The sequence below is a fragment of the Diceros bicornis genome, chromosome 10 (genome assembly GCF_020826845.1).
Source record: "Diceros bicornis minor isolate mBicDic1 chromosome 10, mDicBic1.mat.cur, whole genome shotgun sequence".
In the NCBI taxonomy this organism is placed as follows: Eukaryota; Metazoa; Chordata; class Mammalia; order Perissodactyla; family Rhinocerotidae; genus Diceros; species Diceros bicornis.
This window is the reverse complement of record NC_080749.1, coordinates 8,242,937-8,263,587: the sequence shown is the minus strand read 5'-3', so window position 1 is coordinate 8,263,587 and position 20,651 is coordinate 8,242,937. Positions and strand designations below refer to the sequence as shown.

General features: G+C 39.1%; 1 protein-coding gene across 3 annotated transcripts in view; it reads left to right on the top strand.

Moving 5' to 3' along the window:
* The window catches only part of CNTNAP5 (contactin associated protein family member 5), a 757,303-nt gene that overhangs the window by 444,649 nt on the left and 292,003 nt on the right, over positions 1-20,651 (top strand). For all 3 annotated transcript variants that reach the window (XM_058548782.1, XM_058548783.1, XM_058548784.1), the window contains one exon: positions 15,602-15,708. In XM_058548782.1, the coding sequence (XP_058404765.1) occupies positions 15,602-15,708 (107 nt within the window). The remainder of the gene's footprint in view (positions 1-15,601; positions 15,709-20,651) is intronic.

Genomic DNA, 20,651 nt, shown 5'->3' with positions numbered 1-20,651 from the left:
GACCTCAACCCTATTGGATAGGAGCTTCAAGTTTTAGAATACATAAAACTCACTTGGAAAGCTGTTTTAAAATGTAGATTTCTGGGCCCTGCAACCCCAGAGATTCTGAGGAAGTCTACCTGAGAAGGAGACTTGAAATCAGAATTTTATCAAACACCACAGGATGTGTGTGGATGGGTCTTTCAGAAATATTGTGTCAGCAGATTAAACAAAGAAATTTCCTTATTGGGCTTACCGTAATACAGTCCCATCCAAATTTTCTCACACAATGGGGAACTAGACTCCTAGTTCTGCCTAATGTTATGGTATTCTGTGGAAAATGATTTCTTTATTCAAATAAATTGAGAAATGCTAGAGCAAATAAAGTTAAATGGATTTCTTTACTGCAGGATTTCTGTGTGTGTGAGTGTGCACATGTGCGCCCATGCACTTATAAACTGTGCAAGAGGGGAATCATTTAGAAGCAGTTCACAATTTCACAAATATATTTGACCATGAAATCCTTCTTTCCACGGACTACTTCCTCACATAACATATTTTTTGAAATGCTGCCCTGGAGTATAATAAAATAGGAGTAAACACTAGGAGATGGTCAGTAGTGTAGACAAAGTGGCTTCAACAGCAGGCATTAAAGAGAACTAGAGGGTCATAGGCAGACATTTGCCTTCCCCTTCCCCTTTTCTCAACACCACAAACATTTACCCATTCAGGTAATTCTTGTGCCTCTTTTTTCCTTCTAATTCTGATGTCCAGGACTCCTGCTTTTGATTGGTACATACCTGGATATACAGGCTGTCTTTTAAACTTCTGTGATCTTAAATAAGCTGCTTAATTTGTGATCCTCACTCTCCTAGAGGTAATGATAACCATCTTACAGGATTGTGTTATTGATTAGCTGAAATAATTATTCTGATAGCCTAGCACTGAGTCAAGCACACTAAGTGTGGCATTTAACAAATGATAGGGAATATGTATTATTTTACATATACAAATATTTTGGGGGAAATTCGGGAAGAAAAGAGATGGAATACAATGTATGATTTATTTCCTAAAACCCTAGGGCTGACAAACAGGCTGCAATTGTTTTACCGCCATGATTCTACCGATGGTGGCTTCAGACAGTATTCTGAGGGATTCCAAGGTAGAATTCAGGCTCAGTGGAGCAAGACTGCAGAGAACGACTAGCCATATCTGCCGTAGAAGTAGTTGGGAGTGAAAGCAGGATGAGTTCCAACTTTTTTCTTATCCATGCAGGAAAAGTTAAAAACAAAATGAGAGGTGGTCTCTGTCATCTGAGAACTGACTGTCAACATGTCGTTCAATTCCAACTGCATAAAAATACAACTAATGAACAGTTAGTGACTGAACTTTATGGCTTGGATTATTAATTTTGAGAAGAGAAAGCTTGGTGTAGGTTTGGAACAAGTATTCATTTTGGGGATATAACTTAAGCTGAACCTAAAATGGCAGAGGGGATTATTATACAATGGTAAGAGACAACGAAGGCAGTGAGTGTGTGGATTAGTGGGTTAAAACAGGAGCCATGGGAAGTCCTTTAGAAGCCATCTGTAATTCTGTCTATCCAGGATCTCTGTCTGTGGTTATCTGGGGTTGCTCCTCCTCATCCTCCTTTTCCCACCACATGTTTCTGTGGGACTTCTGTATTCATACAGAACTCCTGGCCCTTGGCCAGGGTGGACTGATCCATCAAGCCAAGCCAAACTAGCTCCTTCCAGGGAGTCCTAAACTTGAGATTAGAGAGGAAACTTCTTTTCTAATTACAGGAAGCCTTAGCTTGCAGATCTTAGCAATTGGCAGCCCTGTCACAGGAAGGAAGATGGTATACAGGCAGAGTGAGTGAAGTCAATCCACAGAGCAAAGCAAAGGCCAGGGAGGAGCGAGACTCCTGGTTGCATTCAAACACCCAGGTCCAGCTTTTTCTGAGGCCCAGCTGCATCCCTGTTCTCCCTGCAAAGGAGCGAGAGATGATGTTGAGAGTTGTTCAGTTCTTCTTTGGGTTCTCTGAGCCCGTGACCCCTCCTTTACCCAAGATGGCTTTAATTGGATTTTGAACATTTCTAGCTAAGGTTCTTATTAATATGAGACTTTTTAGACCACATTTTTCACACTTTTAAGTTAGATAATGAAGAATCTAAGCAAGTTGAAAGGGAAAAAATATAATTATGGGAGGAAGTGTTTAGTATTTTCTTTCTTGTTTTTGTTCTCCATAATCTCCATGTGCAAGGGTCATAGCATTGTAGTGTAAATTGGAATCAGAGCCTATTCCTAGACCAGACACAAAGTCCAGGGCCAATGAAGTTGTTGACTGGCTGTGGTCGGAATCCGTAGCCACAACCTGCGGCTATCTGCGATCTGCAGTTTTATCGCTAGGCAGTGAGCGGCCGCGGGGTTTGGTTCAGGTCTCTGCTGCCTCACCTCTCAAACCCAGATGCAGATCTTAACTAAAACAGAGTGGTAGCTGCTCAGTTCCCGCCAGGAAGCCAGGTTTGCTGCTCAAGTGGACAGGGCAGTGATGAAACTTAAATGAGCAAAGATGAAGTGTGACCTTTCTTAGCAGCTCCTGACCTTAGCAACTGAGAATGGAAATGCCAGATCTGCATAGACAGTCTGAGTGGCAAACTGAGCTTAGCAATGTGCAGACCAAATTTCTCCCTCCATAAACTGGGAAAAACATATCTGTTACAAAAAGGAAAAGAAAACATAGTCTGTATCTGTGTCACAAGCCACCTGCAAGTATAGATAAAAATAATAATGAGTTAACACTTATTCATGTTCTACAAGACCTTATTTAATTCCCAAAACAACTCAGAGACTGGTTTTGTCTTGATTTTACTAAAGAGGAAATTAAAGCTCTGAAAGGCATAAATTTCAAATATCATGCAAACTAGAAAGTGACAAAACTGGGATTTGAACTTGCATCTCTCCAATCTGAAGAGTGGGTCGTTTGAGTGCACCCTGTCAGCTCTGTGAAGGAGCCTACACTCTTCCTCAATTAGGGCACAAGGGAACAGTCCCAGACGGGCCCTCATTCTGTCATAGCACAGTCTCTGTGCTCAGAAACAAGAGCCTCTGGTGCAGCCTATAATTCTCTGGTTCTCAAATACCAGCTCAAGCTTAATTTTATCACATGACCTTTAAAGTGAAAATAAAAGAACCTTTCAAACATGTCCAAATGGATCAGCATCCTGGATAATCCAGGCCCTGCTGATATCATGTGTGTTCACACTATTTGTGGGTTCTAGAGGCCATGAGAGTGACCACAGTAGCCGGGGCCAGCCTGGACAGTACTAGTCTCCATTGGAAAATAAAACCTTGGAGGAGTCTGGATAATAAAACCCAGAGGGAGATTGATGAACTGTGTCCTTCTTGGCATGTGTTATGTGAGTGATTTTCTTTTTTCTTTTTGCAATGAAATCCTTTTATTCTGCCAAGTAAAATCGTAGAACTCCATAACAGATGAAAGCAATATTTGAAGATCAAATTAAATATTTCTAAACTTGGTCTATGAAAACAATGACTTGACTCAGGGGTCACAGATTACTGTCATACGTTAACCTCAGCATCCATTTTATGTGGTTATTCACATTAACAGTTTTGGAATAAATAACATTGATAAATTCTTCTTGATTCAGAACATCCTGTGCTTTGAAGAAATGGCCTTTGAAGAATGCTGAGCATCTCTTGGTCATAAACATTAGGTTTGCAGAAGAGTGGAGAGAGGACCTTCCCATTTTGCTGTTCATTTGCCATCAAAGGCTAGTGCAGGAAGGAGAAGTGCCCACTATGTGTGGCGGGCTGTCTTGGACCCCAGTGGTACTACTGGGATCACTGATGTACACTGCAAACTTATTTGACCATCCTTGCTTTGTCCATTATCTGGGGATCTTCTCATCAACAATTGACAATTGACTCCCTGCTATGAACTAGACCCTGGAAAATTTAGGAAACTGACTTCTGACACTCTTCTTTTCATCCACTTAATTCCTTAATGTCTGCATCTGCTGTAATTACAACAAATTTCAATTATAATGAAGATCCAACTGTGGGGGTAAAATGGGATTATGGTAATCATTAGAATGGAGAGGCATAGAAATAGGTTTCAAAAGCTTTCAGAAAAGCATCTGACCAAAACAAGATCAATGCAGTCGGCTGGTAATTAAAGCAAAGGGACAAAGGAACACAACCTAGCTGATTTTTAATGTATGAGCTTCATTAAACGGCTTACATTAGTCAGCTTGCATTTTGAGGCCTATTGAAATGTTTTGTTCTATTGTCTCTAAGGAAAGCATATAGAAATTGAAATTGACTTTCAACTGTAAAAGAAGAGATGAGAATTCTTAAAAAGGGAAGTAATTCCATGGAGCATAAGTACATTCAGACTCATTTATAGATAACTGTTTATCTGAACATTTGGGAATTTGAAAGGCCTGTCAATAGATGTCCTATTCATTTCAATCAGTTATGGGAAATGGAGAGGAGGGAAATTTAACAGTAATAATGAGGAAAAAATATTTCTATAGGTGTTTATATAAATACACTGAATATTTTTTGAGGCTGATTTATCTTTTAACAGATGACTTCCACTAGATGAGTTTAGGTTGGGGGTTTTTAGGGGATGTGCATGTGTCTAAATAGTACATATGTTTAAATGAGTGCAATAGAAGGATGGACACTCAGTTAACCATTGTGCTTTATTTCTTAGACAAAAAACGCTTTTATTTTAATTGTTATAAGTGACTTTTAAAATTTACTTGGATGGATAGAGGGCCATAATGAATGTGATCATTAGGAGTGTATTACCACATGGGCTTTGTTCTAAAGGAGCAGAGGCCTCACCCATTGAATTTTATTTCCCAAGTCTAATCAAGGAGGTGGAGGGCGGTTGGGTAGAACTGGGTTGCAATGCCTGCTCTACTCCAGCTGGTAAGCTGGAGCTAACTGAGCCTCGCTAGCTTTACGCATCAAATGAGACCATCACTGCACCTCTGACTCTTGTCCAGCTGGTCTCATCCCTGAGAATGTGTCTTGGGACGTCTTGAGTCTCTCTTCTTAGAGACCTTTTCCTAAGTGGAATGAGTTTCTCTTTGTGTTGTCTAACAGCGAAATGAAATATGAGTATAAGCTCGTGTATATATTTTCTTCCAGTTTCATTGTAAAACCATGACCAACTCAGAAATATATAAAGAGTGAGATGGTACTTTTATTCCCATAGTTAGCCACTATTAACGGAGTACCAATTTGGTCGATTTCCTTCCAGACCTTATTCTTTCTGTTTAACAACAAGGAAAATAAGAGCAGAAACTGCACATGTTACTCTGCAATGTGCTTCTTGTACTTTGTACTAGTACTTGTTCTAGTACTTCTTGTACTAGTATATTATACATGGAGAACTTTGCAAAATCCTTACATATAGACATACATATTCGTTTTAATTGCCTCATAGCATTCCATAGTATGGATGTACCACCATTTATTTAACCATTCCCAAAATGGTGGAATATGTTTCCATTTTTTTAACTGTTAATAATGATAATAATTTTATATATATCTTTGTGCATCTAAGAAAGTACTTCCAGGGCATTATTCAAGTAGTGGAATTGCTAGGTCAAAACAAATACGTGATTTAAGTTTTGGAAATAGCCGCTAGTCCACAGCAATGGACCTCACACATTGCATGAGCAAGAAGGAGCAAAACAAGGAAACACTGACAAAGGCCATAGTGGGGCAATGTGCAAAACAAGAAGAAATACTCAGAAAACAAAAAGAAAAGAAAAAGAGCCACTATCCAAAATTTATAAAAATAACGCAAATAAAATGATGTAGTACTTTTTCCATGACACTTACAAATTAAGAAAAGTAAAATAAAATCCAAGGATGGCCAGTTTTGAAGAAACAGATCCACTTAAATACTGTTTAGGGGAGTTTAGAGCATTTTGGAGGAAAATTTAGCTAACAGATTAAAACTGAAATCTATTATTTTCACCAAAAGTACCCACTAAGGTGACAAAGGGACATACAGAAACAGGGAACTATAGACAGAATTCAGCGCTTCTGACTCAACAAATGGAAGTTGCTCCCGGAGGAGGCTCGGGCACATGTGCAGAGCCTGATGGAAGAGCACGGTGCTCCCTGCTGACGTGGGTGGCAAAGACGGGATTTAAGACCCGAATTATGAACCAACACAGGTGCTGATGAAAGTGTTGTTACCACACAAAGGGCAGGATCTGCTCCCTGCCAGACTAAAGCCAATCATCAAGAGGCAAGATGATGGCAGAGAAAGGGCAGTTTAGTACAGCTTGCTGGCAAGGGGGAATATGGCTGACTAATGTCTGAAAGAACCTTCTTACAGAACAAAGACTACAGGCCTGTTATATAGGGGGCTGGTCTCTGGGTGGGGGAGGCATCTGGTCTCACGGTGGGGGCATCCATCTGATCTCCTGGTGGGGGCATCCACCTGTTCTTAGTTCCTGATAGTCTTTTGTTTTGCTGGATATGCATCAGAGATCAGAGCAATGCTCTAACCCTGATCTTTCAGTTGTCATTGATGATGGCTATCAGCATAGATCTTCTGCCCAAGGGTCATCACATTCCTAAGGAACTCAGAAGAAAGCCATCGACTTATAGTAGCTGGGAGGGGCCAGCTACTTATAGTAACCCAGCTACTTATAGTAGCTGGGTTAGTTAATCAGAGGTCATTCAATGTTACAATAGGGTTTCTTTTGTACAATATGGCTTCCCTCATGTCAACCTTGTGTTGAGCCAGTATCATTGTGGCACCCACAAAGGAGGGTTTTTGTATGCAAGAAAGATGGTTTGCAGGGTTTATTTTTGGTTTCGAAGAGTGATATTGAATTTTTTAAAATTACAAGCTCAAAATTCTGTTTTATTAAGTTTTCTTTCTTATTTTTTTAATTTAGCTCATGAAATTGTATTCTATTTATAAGTCTAGCAAGTTTTAGCAATCATATCTCAAGGCATTTGAATAAAGCTTAATCCCATTAATGGATTGAGTTATTTAAATACCGTCGGATATTTTAAACTACGAGTATAATATGTTTTATATGCTTTCCAAGTAGTTCAATTTACTGCAGTAGATAATAACAACAATAAACAAACACATAGGGACAGAGATTGGATTGGTGGTTACCAGAAGGGAAGGGGAGGAGGGTGAAAGGGATAATTCGGTACATGTGTGTGGTGATGGGTTGTAATTAGTATTTTGGTGGTGAACATGATGTAATCTATGCAGAAATAGAAGTATAATGATGTACACCTGAAATTTTTACAATGTTATGAACCAGTGTTACTGGAATAAACAAAAAATTAAAAAAAAAAAAAAACCAGAATGTCACAAATACTTGTAAAACTTAAATATCCAGAAAATGAACATTTAACTTTGGTGAACTTAATTTATCTTAGATGTACTACTAAGGCAGATTTTTAAGGTCTAAATCAGTTATCTTATAATTTTTAAATTGGAGTTTACAAGGATCATACTCAAATAGGCCAAATTCCCTTAAAAATTACAAGTACCAAAAAACTATCAAAAAAATCTTTTCCAAGTTTATTACAATCTTCCTACAAGGGAAAAGATCTATCTCAGGCCAATTTAAAGATTTACTCTTGGCAGGGGCCTTTTTTAGAAAGAAAGAATTAGATATTCCTTGTTAGACTGACCCTCTCCCCCACTAAAAAAGAAAAAAGTCCAATTAATACATATCAGTTTCCTTGACTTGATTCAAGACTGTTTCAGGTCCTAAATAAGGTTTCTTCTAAGGTTGACAGTCAGCTGACATTGGATCTTAATCCTATTAAAATCCATTATAAATAGGCCTAAGCATTTTTTCAAAATCAAGAATGCTAGTTTCTTCTCTGAAAGATGCAAATTACATCCTACAGAAGTTTCTGGCTGAGATCAGCTTTGGGACCATTTTTCTCTTTCAGTACCATATTCCTTCTTTACCTAACAATATTAATGTTAGAGTTTTGATTATCTTAAATTTTTGATACTGAATTCAGAAATTTCTGGGATTAAACATTTCATGCCTAAAGAAGACACCTACCATACTAAGTGATGAAGATTTGGGCACGATCATTGTTATGATGCTCATGGAGCACCCTGGCCCCTATGTGTGGATGCTCAGTCAAGGGCTCTATAACATTCACGAAGCCTGTATCCCTGCATTCAAAGACCAAAGATGGATCCTGAATGTATTTTCCACATTGCTTAATAGTCCTCGACGGACTTCTGCATTTTCTATATTTGTAGGATTATATAATTCTTAAGTTTATTTTAAATAATATGCCATCAATTTTTGGACAAGTTAAATGGCTTTGTCTGGCTTGCAATAATAACTGATAAAGCCCTTCTGCCAAAAACAGGCAGTCTAGAAGCAATCACAGTAACTCAGATAGGCTTAGGAAAAGTACAAAAAGTCTCTGTCATCTGAAAAAAATAAAATGAAGCAAGAGCAGAGCAGGGACAGGGGCTATCTCCTTAGTGACTTATTTTAAGGATTTCACAAATTAGTAGTAAAGAGGGATTGAAAATAGAATCAAACCTTCTTTCCCCACCCTTCACCACTGTGGAGAATTTATAGAATGAATTATATACTATACTGATTATATAATAAATATATACTTTATTCTGTAGTGTGGCTTTATTTATTCCCAGTTAACCCAATTATCATTGTTGTTAAGACTTCTTTTCCCACCAAAAATATCTTTAGGAACTCTAAACTGACAGTTTGCTGACGCATTGCTGGAATCAGTGGGCAACTATGTGAAGCCCTCTCCTTCCCACCCTTTGCAGAAGTGATGCCCTAAGATGCATGCTTAGAGTTGACTTTTAAGGAAATGGATCAAATGGCATCTGGTAGAGGAAGGACTGCACAGTGCCCGAGAATTCAGGCTTCAGGGATAGGTAGCATGGCTCATGTTCCTGGCTCTGTCACTTCATACTTGGACGCTTTATTTACCCTCATCCTGTCTTAATTTCTTCATCTGTGAAACAGGGAAAATAATGCTGTTAAAAATAACATCTCAGATGTGATTGTGAGTACATGTCAAAGTTTCATTTCAAGCTTGTTGGCAACGGGAAAACCTTCAAGAAAGCCAAATCCAGATTGCTGCTTGATGCAGATATTTTGTAGGAGACTAACCACGAAAAGAATGTTTGGTTAAACAGTATTAGAGTAGTCACAAGGCTGGTTAAAAGTCATTACAGTTTTGAATATGTAGTTAAAGTAACAAGAATCGATGTAAGCTAGATAGGTAAATTAAATTTCCCAAACAGACTTTTTTATCTCATTAAAATCAATCAAAAAGTGTACCCAAACTTATAGGGAATGCTAGATACTTCCTCAAAGGAGTTCTGCTTCTGACCAATTTGGAGACAATGATCTCTGTAAATACTTTGGAGATAAAGCTGTTAGGGCCCAACAATACAGCCCAATAGCCACGAGTAATCAAAAGAAATTGCATCATTTACTTGCATCCTTAGAGGACACTACATAGGATCTCATTCACAGTGTCCGTCTTCTCCACTCCCTCACCTGAATTCCTCTCCCCTCTCTGAATTACTCCTTGCCTCTGGCTGCACGGAAGACTCTCTGCTTCTCTCACTATTTCATCACCACTTTATATTTTATTTATTTATTTTCTTTCTTTCTTTATTTTTTTTGTGAGGAAGATCAGCCCTGAGCTAACATCCATGCTAATCCTCCTCTTTTTGCTGAGGAAGACCGGCTCTGAGCTAACATCTATTGCCAATCCTCCTCCTTTTTTTTTTCCCCAAAGCCCCAGTAGATAGTTGTATGTCATAGTTGCACATCCTTCTAGTTGCTATATGTGGGACGCGGCCTCAGCATGGCCGGAGAAGCGGTGTGTCAGTACGCGCCCGGGATCTGAACCCGGGGCCGCCAATAGTGGAGCACACGCATTTAACCGCTAAGCCACGGGGCCGGACCTCTTCACCACTTTAAAAAAAAAAATGAGGCTGTTTTGTGTCCCTGCTTCCCCACTCACCGTTCATTATGCTGCTCAGTAGCACGCAGCTAATAGTAAATGACTGAAGGCCAGATAGACTGTGGTTAACTGAAAAGGCGTAGCTAAAAGAGGGTAGCTTCAGCTGGCTGTTGAATCCCAGAAATGATCATTCATTTATTCATTCAATCAACAACCATTTATTGAGTGCCTACTTGTTTACTACACTGGTACTCAGTGAACCAAACAGACCACAAACAATGAACAACAACCTCCACAAGGATGGAGCTTACATTCTTTTGTGGAGTGACAGATAACAAATGATAAACTTAATGCATACGCAGAGTGTACAATGTGTTAGAAGATAGTAAGTGCTAGGGACAAAAAAAAAAGGGGAGGTGGGAAAGGGGATTGGAAGTACAGAGTGAAGGAGAGTTGCAACTTTAAGTAGTATGATGGTGGCAGGCTTCCTTGAGAAGGTGCCATTTGAGCAGAGACAAGGAGAAGGTGAGGAGTAGACCATGTGGACCTCTGGGGAAAAGCATTCTGGGTAGAGAGAACTTCAGGGCAAAGACTCTGACAAAGGAGCATCCCTGGTGTGCTGTAGAGACAATGAAAAGGTCAATGTGGCTAAAGCAGATGTAGAAAAGAGAAGAGTAGGGATGAGTTCAGAGAATTAATGGGGGTGCAGATCAGCAGGAACTGGTAGATCATTTTAAGAATGTTGCTTTTACCCTGAATAAAACAGGAAACCATTGGAGAATTCCAATATGATCTGCCTTAGGTGTTGAAAGTTTCTCTCTTGCTCTTGTGCTGGGAATTAACTGAAGGGATCAAGGGTGGGAGCTGGGAGATATCAGTTAGCTTATAATTACAGTTGTTCAGGCGAGAAATGCTGGTGGCTGAGACCAGAGTGGCAGCCGTAGAAGTGATGAGAAGTGGTCAGATGCAGGACAGATTCTAAAGGCAGAGCCAGGGGGATTTGCTCTGAGGATTTACCTCACATGTGGGCAGTGAGAGAATGGGAGGACCTTCAAATTTCAGGGTTTAGACCGTGCTAAGTATGGAGTTGCCATCATCTTATACTGAAGGATATGGGTGGAGAAGGTAGAGGCAGGGGCGAGGCTGGAGATCAGAAATTCAGGTGTGGACGTGCAAAATTTGAGATAGTCACCCAAGTGGAACTGTGAAGCAGATAGCTGGATTTATCAGGCTGGAATTCAGGAGAGGAAGTTGAACTCAAAATGTAAACTTGAAAGTCACTGGCCTATAAAGTCATGAGATTCACTATGACGATTGCTCAATAATCTGATTTTTGTTTAAGAAAAGGCAAAAATTCATATTTCTTCTATGAAACTTACTAAATTTATAAACAAACAGCAGATTATATTTTCCAGAACTATCGGGAATCCCACTGCAATGCTTTTCCCAGGCCTTATCCACTCCAGCTGGAAACTTGTGCTTGGCCTCAGTTAAAGCTAAGTTGGGGAAATAACCACTCTGTTCTTTCTCAAGGAAAACTGCAGGAGTCCTTTTGTTCTTATTAATGTCCATGGAGACAAAGTGTGTTTTGTAGAAAACGTGCTTGCCAGGATGCTTGAAACTGGACTCTGTTTTAAATTTCCAGAAATTTCTGCCACTGGTCATCCAAGTGGCTCAATCTCCCAGCATCTTGTAAAATCCTTTCCCTTCTTTGAAGCAGCTTCTTTGGCTGTCTCTCTCGCTGTGCATCAGCCTTTAAAGAGAAACATTTTTTTCTTTCATATCTCCTTGTGAACAACCTGACACACTACAAAACAAGAACAGTGAAGCCAAAACCATGTACCTCTACAGACCGGGCGGTGACCGCTAATGAGGTCCATGGACCACTCTAGATGACTCTTCTTCCCAGTTCGTCTCTCACCTAGATGGTCCACAGTCACAGCTAGCAACAATCTTTCCTTTTTAGAAGAAGTTTTGATTTGGATAAAAATGATAAATTCTCATATGAAATTGGTATATAAGTTTTGTCCCTGTTAAGTATTTTCTCCTTCCATTCCTAAATCTTCTCTGTCTTTGCTTCAACACTTGCTTTCACCTCCCTTCAGACCATGCACACTCTGCTTTTGTAAAGAAGCAAAGAGCTTCCAGTGTGTCTGCCTTTCTTTCTGAGTCTTCGCTGACACACATCATATACTAGCTTATTTGGGCACCTGAATAGTATGAAGAAAACTGTTGTGCTCATGCTGAAAGCTTTCTTCATTAATCATTGTACACCAAAGGAAAGGACAGACCCCCAGATCCACTTATATATGAAATACTCGGATTTTAATGCTAAGAGTCATTATCTCTTAGCAATTTGATTAAGGGCCTCACACCTAAGACAGCAGCTGCCCTCACACTTCCTGGGCTCCTTTCACTTCGGTACCTCAAGCTGTTTTCTTTCTGGGTTCACGTTTTAAGTGCTCAGTTTATGCCAAGTAGAGAGAAAAAAACAAAACACCAGTTAAAATGAACTGATTAAAAAATATGTAAATTATGCTTATAAAATTACCCTTTTTAAATAAGCAAATTGGGGTCATGCATCTTTTATTTTGAGTGTCTACTTTACAGATGAGTTTTTCTAATCACAGTATGTGTTGAACCAAAATGAACCAAGCTCGAAGGCAGCCTTATAAGCATTTTTTTCCCTTATTATAGAAATATTAGATTTTTTCTTACCCAAGTACTCTTTTTCTCTCTTAGAAATACATCATTGGTTTTTTTGATTGACCATAAACAAATGAATTTCTAGCCTACAATTTCATTGCTAAATTTAGTTTGTTAACACTGCAATGCAAGATTTGTGTGAGGCTTATTAAAGATGTGTTCAAAGTGCCCAGATATTTCTTATAGTTTTCCCCCAAGATCCTTCCCCCTACTGAATTTGGCAATCTTGAGTTTTAAAAATATTTTAAAGTGTAGATTTTATGGAAAAATGTGTTTTCATTTCTTTTTGCTATTTATAGACTGCCGTTTTATGAAAAGTTAGAATTCTGTTGGTTGAAAGTAACAGAATCCCAACTTGAGTTAGCCTGAGTGAAATGGGGGTTTTCAAGAAAGATCTTGGGTTATCTCACAGAATCTAATATAGATTAAAACAGCCAGCCCTCAGGAAGTTCAGAGGTGTAACCAAATCTAGGGAAAAATAGGAACCAGCCACATAAATATCGTCGGGACCTGCTCCATCTCTGTCTTCTGCTGCATGCTGCACCTCAGTATTTTTTTCCTTACTCACATTCACTGCAGAGAAACTTCTCATGGCTGAAAACATAGCCACTGAGAACTTCTGAGTTTAATATTGTATACCTTCATCCACCAAGAAGAGTGTGATCTGAACTTTCTTGATGCCAAAACCAAAGAACTATTGGGTAACTACCTACTGACCTGGCTTTGCTCAGCTTTCCATCCTTAAGCAATTCACTTTCTGTTGGGGGAGGGAGGGGAGCAATAATACCCTTATTTGCCAAGCATGGAATGTGTGTGTGTGTCTGGTGGTGGGAGGAGGGGAGTGGGATGGTGTGGGATGGGGGTGTGGAGAGGTTATGTAAGGACTTGATAGTTTCAAAGGGGAAAAGTATGCTGAAAAGTCAACTGCAGAAGAAGCAGTATTCAGAAGCAGGGAGGTGCTGGGATGCAAAAGAAAAAAGGTGTGGGGGCAGGTGGGCATTCACAGGCTAGCTCCAAGGCTCTCTGTCCGGACACACCCAGAGGCAGTGGTCCTTGCTTGGATTTGTAGATGAGGACACTGATGCTTCAATTTTATGCAATTTCTCCACAGCACAAGGTTGGCGGGGGCAAGGACTGTGGTTCATCTGAGTGACAAGCCTATTTCTTTTCCTTCTCAGCAAGATCAGGAGCTGGGAGTGAGAATCAAGAGGAAGGATAGAATTTGAAGTAGGAAAGGGACCACCTTGTTTGTTAATTTATTCATGGGTTGGTTTTTGTGAACATGTTCCATAGCAGAATTACTGGCTCCTTTTTTTTTTTTTTTTCTGTTCTCTAAGCCGTAGTTGGATACCATGGAGTTACCAATAAGCTTTTCCCAAACATCAGCCTTGTCAGCACAATTGTACGTTTGCTATGCTGAGCAGAAAATTTCTAATAATACATCTGAACATATGCAGGAATATTAGCTTCTGGGCTCTGAAACAGTCCTTGCTGGAGGGTTTCCTACCTATATGGGACATTTGGAGTAAATCCTCTTCCTTTTGCTTGTCTCACATTCTCAACGGCTCCACAATGAGCACTTTTATTGTATTATACCACATCTCTAACTTCATTGCTTATACCGTCTTCTCTTTTAAAATCATGGGATTTTTTTTCCTGTAAAGATTGTTTTCAAGAATTCTAGCATTCATCATTGCTTTTACTCTTAATTTTATTCACTACAAATATTGAGCACTTGCCAGGTTATCTCCTAGTGGCAACAGTGCCTGCAGGGTAGAGATTTTAAATCGTGGATGTAAGAGATGAAGTGAATTACCCAAAGACACCATGGAGTAAATGGCTGAGATGGGATTTCAGTTCAGATATATGTGACCCCAAAGTCCATGATCTCTGTCCAGAAAAAATGAACATTGCCTTCACTCCTATTTGCCTAAGTGACATCGAACATTTTTCCTTCCTATCATTTTTGCAATATAAAGTGTTCGTTTTATTTTGTTGTGGCTCTGCTTCATATCTTGAATTTTCACCTAATCCAGTCCCAGTCTGTTATAATCCTTTTTGTGAACACCATGTGTAGTAGCTTTACGATAGCTCATTAATTTTATGTACTACAGCTTTGCTAAGAAATTTTCTAATGTTGGACACTTACAATGATTCACCATTATGAACTACATCATTATGAATAACGATAATTAGCATACGTAGTTTTCACATTTTGAAATATATCCTTAAAACAGAGCTGTCTAAGTGTGATTTCTGGGTCAAATTATATGATTTTTTAGAGAGTTTTTAACTTGCATGGTGAAAATATTTTTCGGAATAGTCGTACTGTTTCTACTCAAAGTACTAAAGGCCTCGTTTTAAGGATGGCATTGGCACTTCTAAAAATGTTAGAATTTCCTTGCATGTTAAATGATCAGGTATCATCTTTTGAAATTTCATGTGTAATTTAAAATAGATTCTTGGCTGTCACTCAAAAGAGAAGCATGAGGACAGTGACTTCAATTATCTGCCCCTTTCCCCTTACTTTTAAAAATGCAAAATCTTTCCAAAATGTAAAATTAGAATTTTTGTACATTTTGTTCTATGGTAAATGAAAAACCTTACAGATTCTGACCACTTCAAATTAACTTTAAGTCAATGAGATTTTGCCCCAATATTGAAATTCTTAACTTAATTGCCTAAATCATCTCCGAGCCTTTCATTGCCCAGTAGTGCTAGGTGGACCCACCTCTTGTGGTAAAACCATAGTATTGTTTGATGTCATTCAAGTTTAACTTAGGTATAGGAGTGTTGCAGACCAATTTCTACTATGAATTCATGCAGTTGGATATAAGACATTTTTTATTTTCCCTTTATTTCAACTGATTTGATTTATTTTGTTTGCTTTTGCTTTATCTTCCATTAGGTGTTTGCCAAACTACTGTGAACATGGAGGAAGCTGCTCCCAGTCCTGGACTACCTTCTACTGTAACTGCAGTGACACAGGTTACATTGGCGCCACTTGCCATAACTGTGAGTAGTTTCATGGTTTACTCACAGCACAATGGGCAAAAATCCAGGAATACCAATGTTAACTTCAGGATGTATTCGACATGTGGTGGGCACCTTTTATTCATTCACTCAACATGTGTTTCTTGAGAGAATACTATATGTCAAACACTGTGAGGGGCATGGAGGATACATGGGTGCAAGCCATATCCTCATGGAGTTTATGGTCTACAAGGAAGACAGACAGGAAATGGGATAAGTATTGAGGTAGAACCAAGACACGATGGTGCAGGCAAACAAAGGGGAGCTGTTAAGTCAACTTCATTGTCAAGATGGGCTAAGTTATGCCTCTGTAATAAATAACCTAACATCTCAGTGGCCTGAGTAACAAGTAGTTGTGTCATGTCTATGTTACATGCTCATCATACGTTGGCAGGGGACCCTCTTCCACTTTGTCCTCATTCTAGGATTCTGACAGAGGCTCCATCATCTGGAATGTTGCCATAACAAGGAGAAGGAAGCACAAGAAAGCATGTGCTAGCTTTTAAAAGCTTCTACCTGGAAGTGGCAAACATGACTTCCACTCACATTCCATTGACCAAATAAAGTCACCTGGGCACACCTAAACTTAAGAGGGGAGGAAGTGCATTCTTACCATGGGATCTGAGACGACAGAACCAGCATATTGTTGATAAGTACCCATGACTGCCTGTCAATGTTAGGGAGGCTTCAAGTAGAAGGCTTGAGCTGATCTCATGGTGGGAACACAGCAGGAAAAAAAAACAGAAGGAAACTGAATCTACAGGTAGTTTCACGTGACTAGAGAGTGCTGACAGTGAGGAGACGTGGTAAGAGAGGAAGCAGGGAGGCAGGCTGTAGCTCACAGGGAATAAGGGGTGAGGAATAAAACATAAATGAATAACATGAGCCCTGATGTCTATAATTTTATAGTCTTGTCAGGGTCAGCAAACAAAAACACATGACAAATTAGAGAAGGTTTTCCATTTAGAGAATTACACGTCAAATTGTGTGAAATGAACTATAAGTATAATCGAGAAAGACGTAATCTGAAGGTACTGGCTGCAGGTATAGGAGATTTCACGGAAAATGTGAAATTTGGAATTGACTTAGAAGGTAGAGGGGTGGGAGAAGGACCTTCTAGAAAGATGTAAGAGCCAAGCCAAGGCTGGAGCTGTTCTGAAGACTACAGTGAGTCTATCCCAAAGGGGCAGATCTTACAAGTTTTTCTTAAGTTCCCACTGTTGCTGGGATGGCACTCAGGGATGCAGAAAAGGAATAGCAGATGCCAGCTGGGTTGAAATCAGACTCTGATCCAGGATGAGCAGTGTCGGCACTCACATCACTGAAGACTTCTCAGCCGTTCTATGACCTCTTCTATGCCCTGGAATGTAGCATTTGTCAAGGATGTCCATAGAGGAGTCTAATCAAATCAGAGAAGAAATAGGCCCATGGTCATCATGGGATGATGTTGTTATTGCTGTTAGTTGCCTGGGGAAATGAAAAACACTGTCTGGCTTTATAATGAAATATCTTATTTAAGTTTTTCTATTTAGAAATTTGGAACAGTGGCAGAACACTGAACTGAGAGAGATTAGATTTAAATTTTACCTAGCTCTTGTACTTGAACAAGTACATAATTTTAGCACTCCAGAGCTCAGTTTCTTCACAGATCCTATAAGGGAAAACTAATGAAATCTTGTGGGCCCTTTTAAGGTTAAAATTACATGTTTTTATTTAACACTCCCAATAAATACCCATCCATAAGTATTGAGTCTGGTTCCAGGAATATTATCCCTAAATAGCCAAGAACAATGTATGTTTGTACAGAAACGTTGCAGGACATGTATAGAACTGTCTGAATTGTAATGTCAATGTTCTTGTAAGAAGCTCAGAATTAAACAGAATGGCCATCAATTTAATAGTGAGACAAGAGAAGCCTGAAGAAGATTAAGTCAAAGCTAACCAAATTTCAGCCAAATCACATGACAACATTCCTATGACTTTTAAAGCTTATTCCGTTCACCCTCTCCTAAAGTAATTTAATGATATTTTGAGGAGTTCATCTCTACATAAACTCTTTTCCTTTAATTTTATCCATCCATCAGCCTAAAAATAGAAGATTTTCAACTTTGAAAAAGTGTGAAGTTGAAAATCGATGGAAGTGAGGTGCTGGTTTTTAAAGGAACACTGTCAAAACTGATGAGCAGGAGACTCAGCATACCAAGTCTTAAAAATACCATTCTTTTTTAACACCTTCTTTTTCCCCTTTCTGTGAAATTGCTCAGTGCCTACACTGCGGTCTCCGACATTGTTAAACCCCTTCTTCCTTTCTGGGCACCCAGCCAGGACAAATCAGAGGCACTTGGGTGGCTGGGAGGTTTGGCAAGCACACTGTGGATGCCTGTGCCATTCAAGAATCTGTCCTCCCGATAACTAATCCCTCCTCGCCCCCCAATTGGGTGCGGATCATTGTTTTGAGTCACTTTGTAAACTGAATGAATCAAGCCATGTTTTCATGCCTTCAACAAGCATGTGCCCACGTGGGGCATCAGAGATGAGAGCTGCCATGATGCAGAAGACAGTATACAGAGATACCTTCATGTAAAAACAAAAGATGCAAGTTCACAATCCTGCTCTTGGAGAAACGACAATGTCCATGGTGTGCTGGGGCACATTTTCTTAAAGCAATCACCCACGATCAGCACAGTAAATGCAAGGTCTTCAGATTCACAAGACATTTATAATAATACATAAAACTGATAATTTCTTGAGTATTCTCTTAGTCATTTTTCTTTTCAAGCTCTTCAGTGTTAGTTTTGTTATTCACTGTTGGTGCTTTGTAGCAAATGTGGACGCATAAGGCTGACTTAGGAATGATAGGATTAATTTCTTTCTGTCCAGCCTTTGTGGATAAGAGGGGGGTCTGGGTGAGGGAGAGAGTACGGTGGACTCTCTAAGAAATGACAAATGGGAATTCCCAAAGTCTTTAGACACAGCAGTTTGCTGTTGAAGTAGATATATCATCATGCCATTTCAGTTTTATTTCCTCCTTACCTGAAGACACATAAAGAACTTTGGTGTGCAAGTTAGGTTACTTTTCAAACACACTTTGTTCAAAACCACCTCTTTAAGAAGGAGGGGATGAATGTGTGGGCAATTCCTATCCAATCTGAGGAGGAAATGTGAAACTATCACTTCTTCCATAATCTGCCATCGAACACTGTTATATCATGTCTGTAAACTGTTTGGTTAGGAATTTTATCCTCTAAGTTGTATCCTGTTCTCCAGAGGAATAATTGAAGGTAAAACAACGTTTGCAGTCCAGATCAAGCCATGGCAACCCAACCAACGATGAGGGCCTTCAGACCACCAGAGACAGTTACCATGGTTATTGGTTTTATACAATGTGCAAGTGTAGAAGGTTGTGTAACTGAAGCAACTTCTAAATATTCAGGGTATATCTTGGTCATGGCATATCATGAATTCAAGTTAAGATCGAAAGGAAGAGGTTTTGACTCTGCGCACTTAATGCATAGATTAGTCTGCAAACTAATGATGAAGTGAGACAGGTATTATTTTTATCTCCATTTAGACGAGCACATTGAGGCCCAGAAAGGCTACGCATCTTCCTCAAGTTTGCACAGCTAGTAAATTGTGGAGCTGGGACTTGAACGGAGGGAATCTGGCATTAGATCCCAGACACTTAATCCTTGTATTTTATTTCCTTTCTCGAACAAGACATTTGCAAACCTCTGTATATGAACTTAGTGTGGGACATTCATGACATTCTTCATATTGCCTGAGACACACTAAGGTATTGTGATACTATAATTGGAAATGCAGTTCTAGAAGACTGAGAGATGAGAAAACTTTTGTGTTCTAGAATAATCATGAAATCATTATGGAAGGAATCAGGATGAGTTAGCATGTGAATGACAACTAAAATTAAAATAAATACAAGGAATAGGGAAGCCTATTGAAAACAGAGAGACTGGCAAGAGCCAAGACATGATGGTAGGAATATATATGCTATGTTTTGGGACAACATAGATGTTTGTCTGGCTCAAGAAAGGAAAAATAAATAGCTCTATTCATTCATTCCTGAAGCCCAAACAGTATTCCTATAAAGCACTTTCCCATAGGGGAAATCTGAGTTCACTTCTCATTTTCATGTGCTATTGCAATAGCTATAAATACTATTTAATGACTACATAATAAGTATTCTATTTAATGATTTTTTCTACTGTTTAATCTTTTTTTTTTATTTTGAGGAGAGGGCAGGGCCCTGTGTTGTTTCCAAATATTTTTTATTGTAACCAACAATACAGTGAGCATCTCTGTGCTTAAATAATTTTTTAACCCCACATGTTCTATTGTTTTCTTGAACTAGCCTTAGAAATGGCATTATTGAGTCAAAGATTATGAATAGTTTTAAGGATCTTGATTCATATTTCCACCTTGCTTTCTTAAAGTCTTGCTACAGTTTGTACTTTGATCACTATTTTCTGAGATCTTGTTTCACCTTCTCTGCCGGAATTGTTTACTATAATTTATAAATCTATTTGACTTGTATTTTTACTAAAGCATTTGCATATTGAAATAGAAATTATTATTGACCTTCATGGTGAGTTCCAGATGAAGATAAAGTTTTTTTTTTAGAAGACTTATACAGTAGGAATAAGATTGTCTCCACAGAATTTTATTTTATCCCTCAGCAAGTACCATTTGAAAGTATCTGGTGTCAATAACTATGCATTTGATTATTTCTCTCACATTGAGCCATCTCGGTAAGCAATACAAGTACTTATCATCTTTTCTATGTCTCCTATTGAGTGGGACTGTCCTTGACCTTCTCAATATCTATGTCTGATGACATTCACATGAGCCCTTTTCAGGGTCTCTTCACTATTTCTCAGCCTTTGCTAATCTCTTTTCACAGTGTAGCC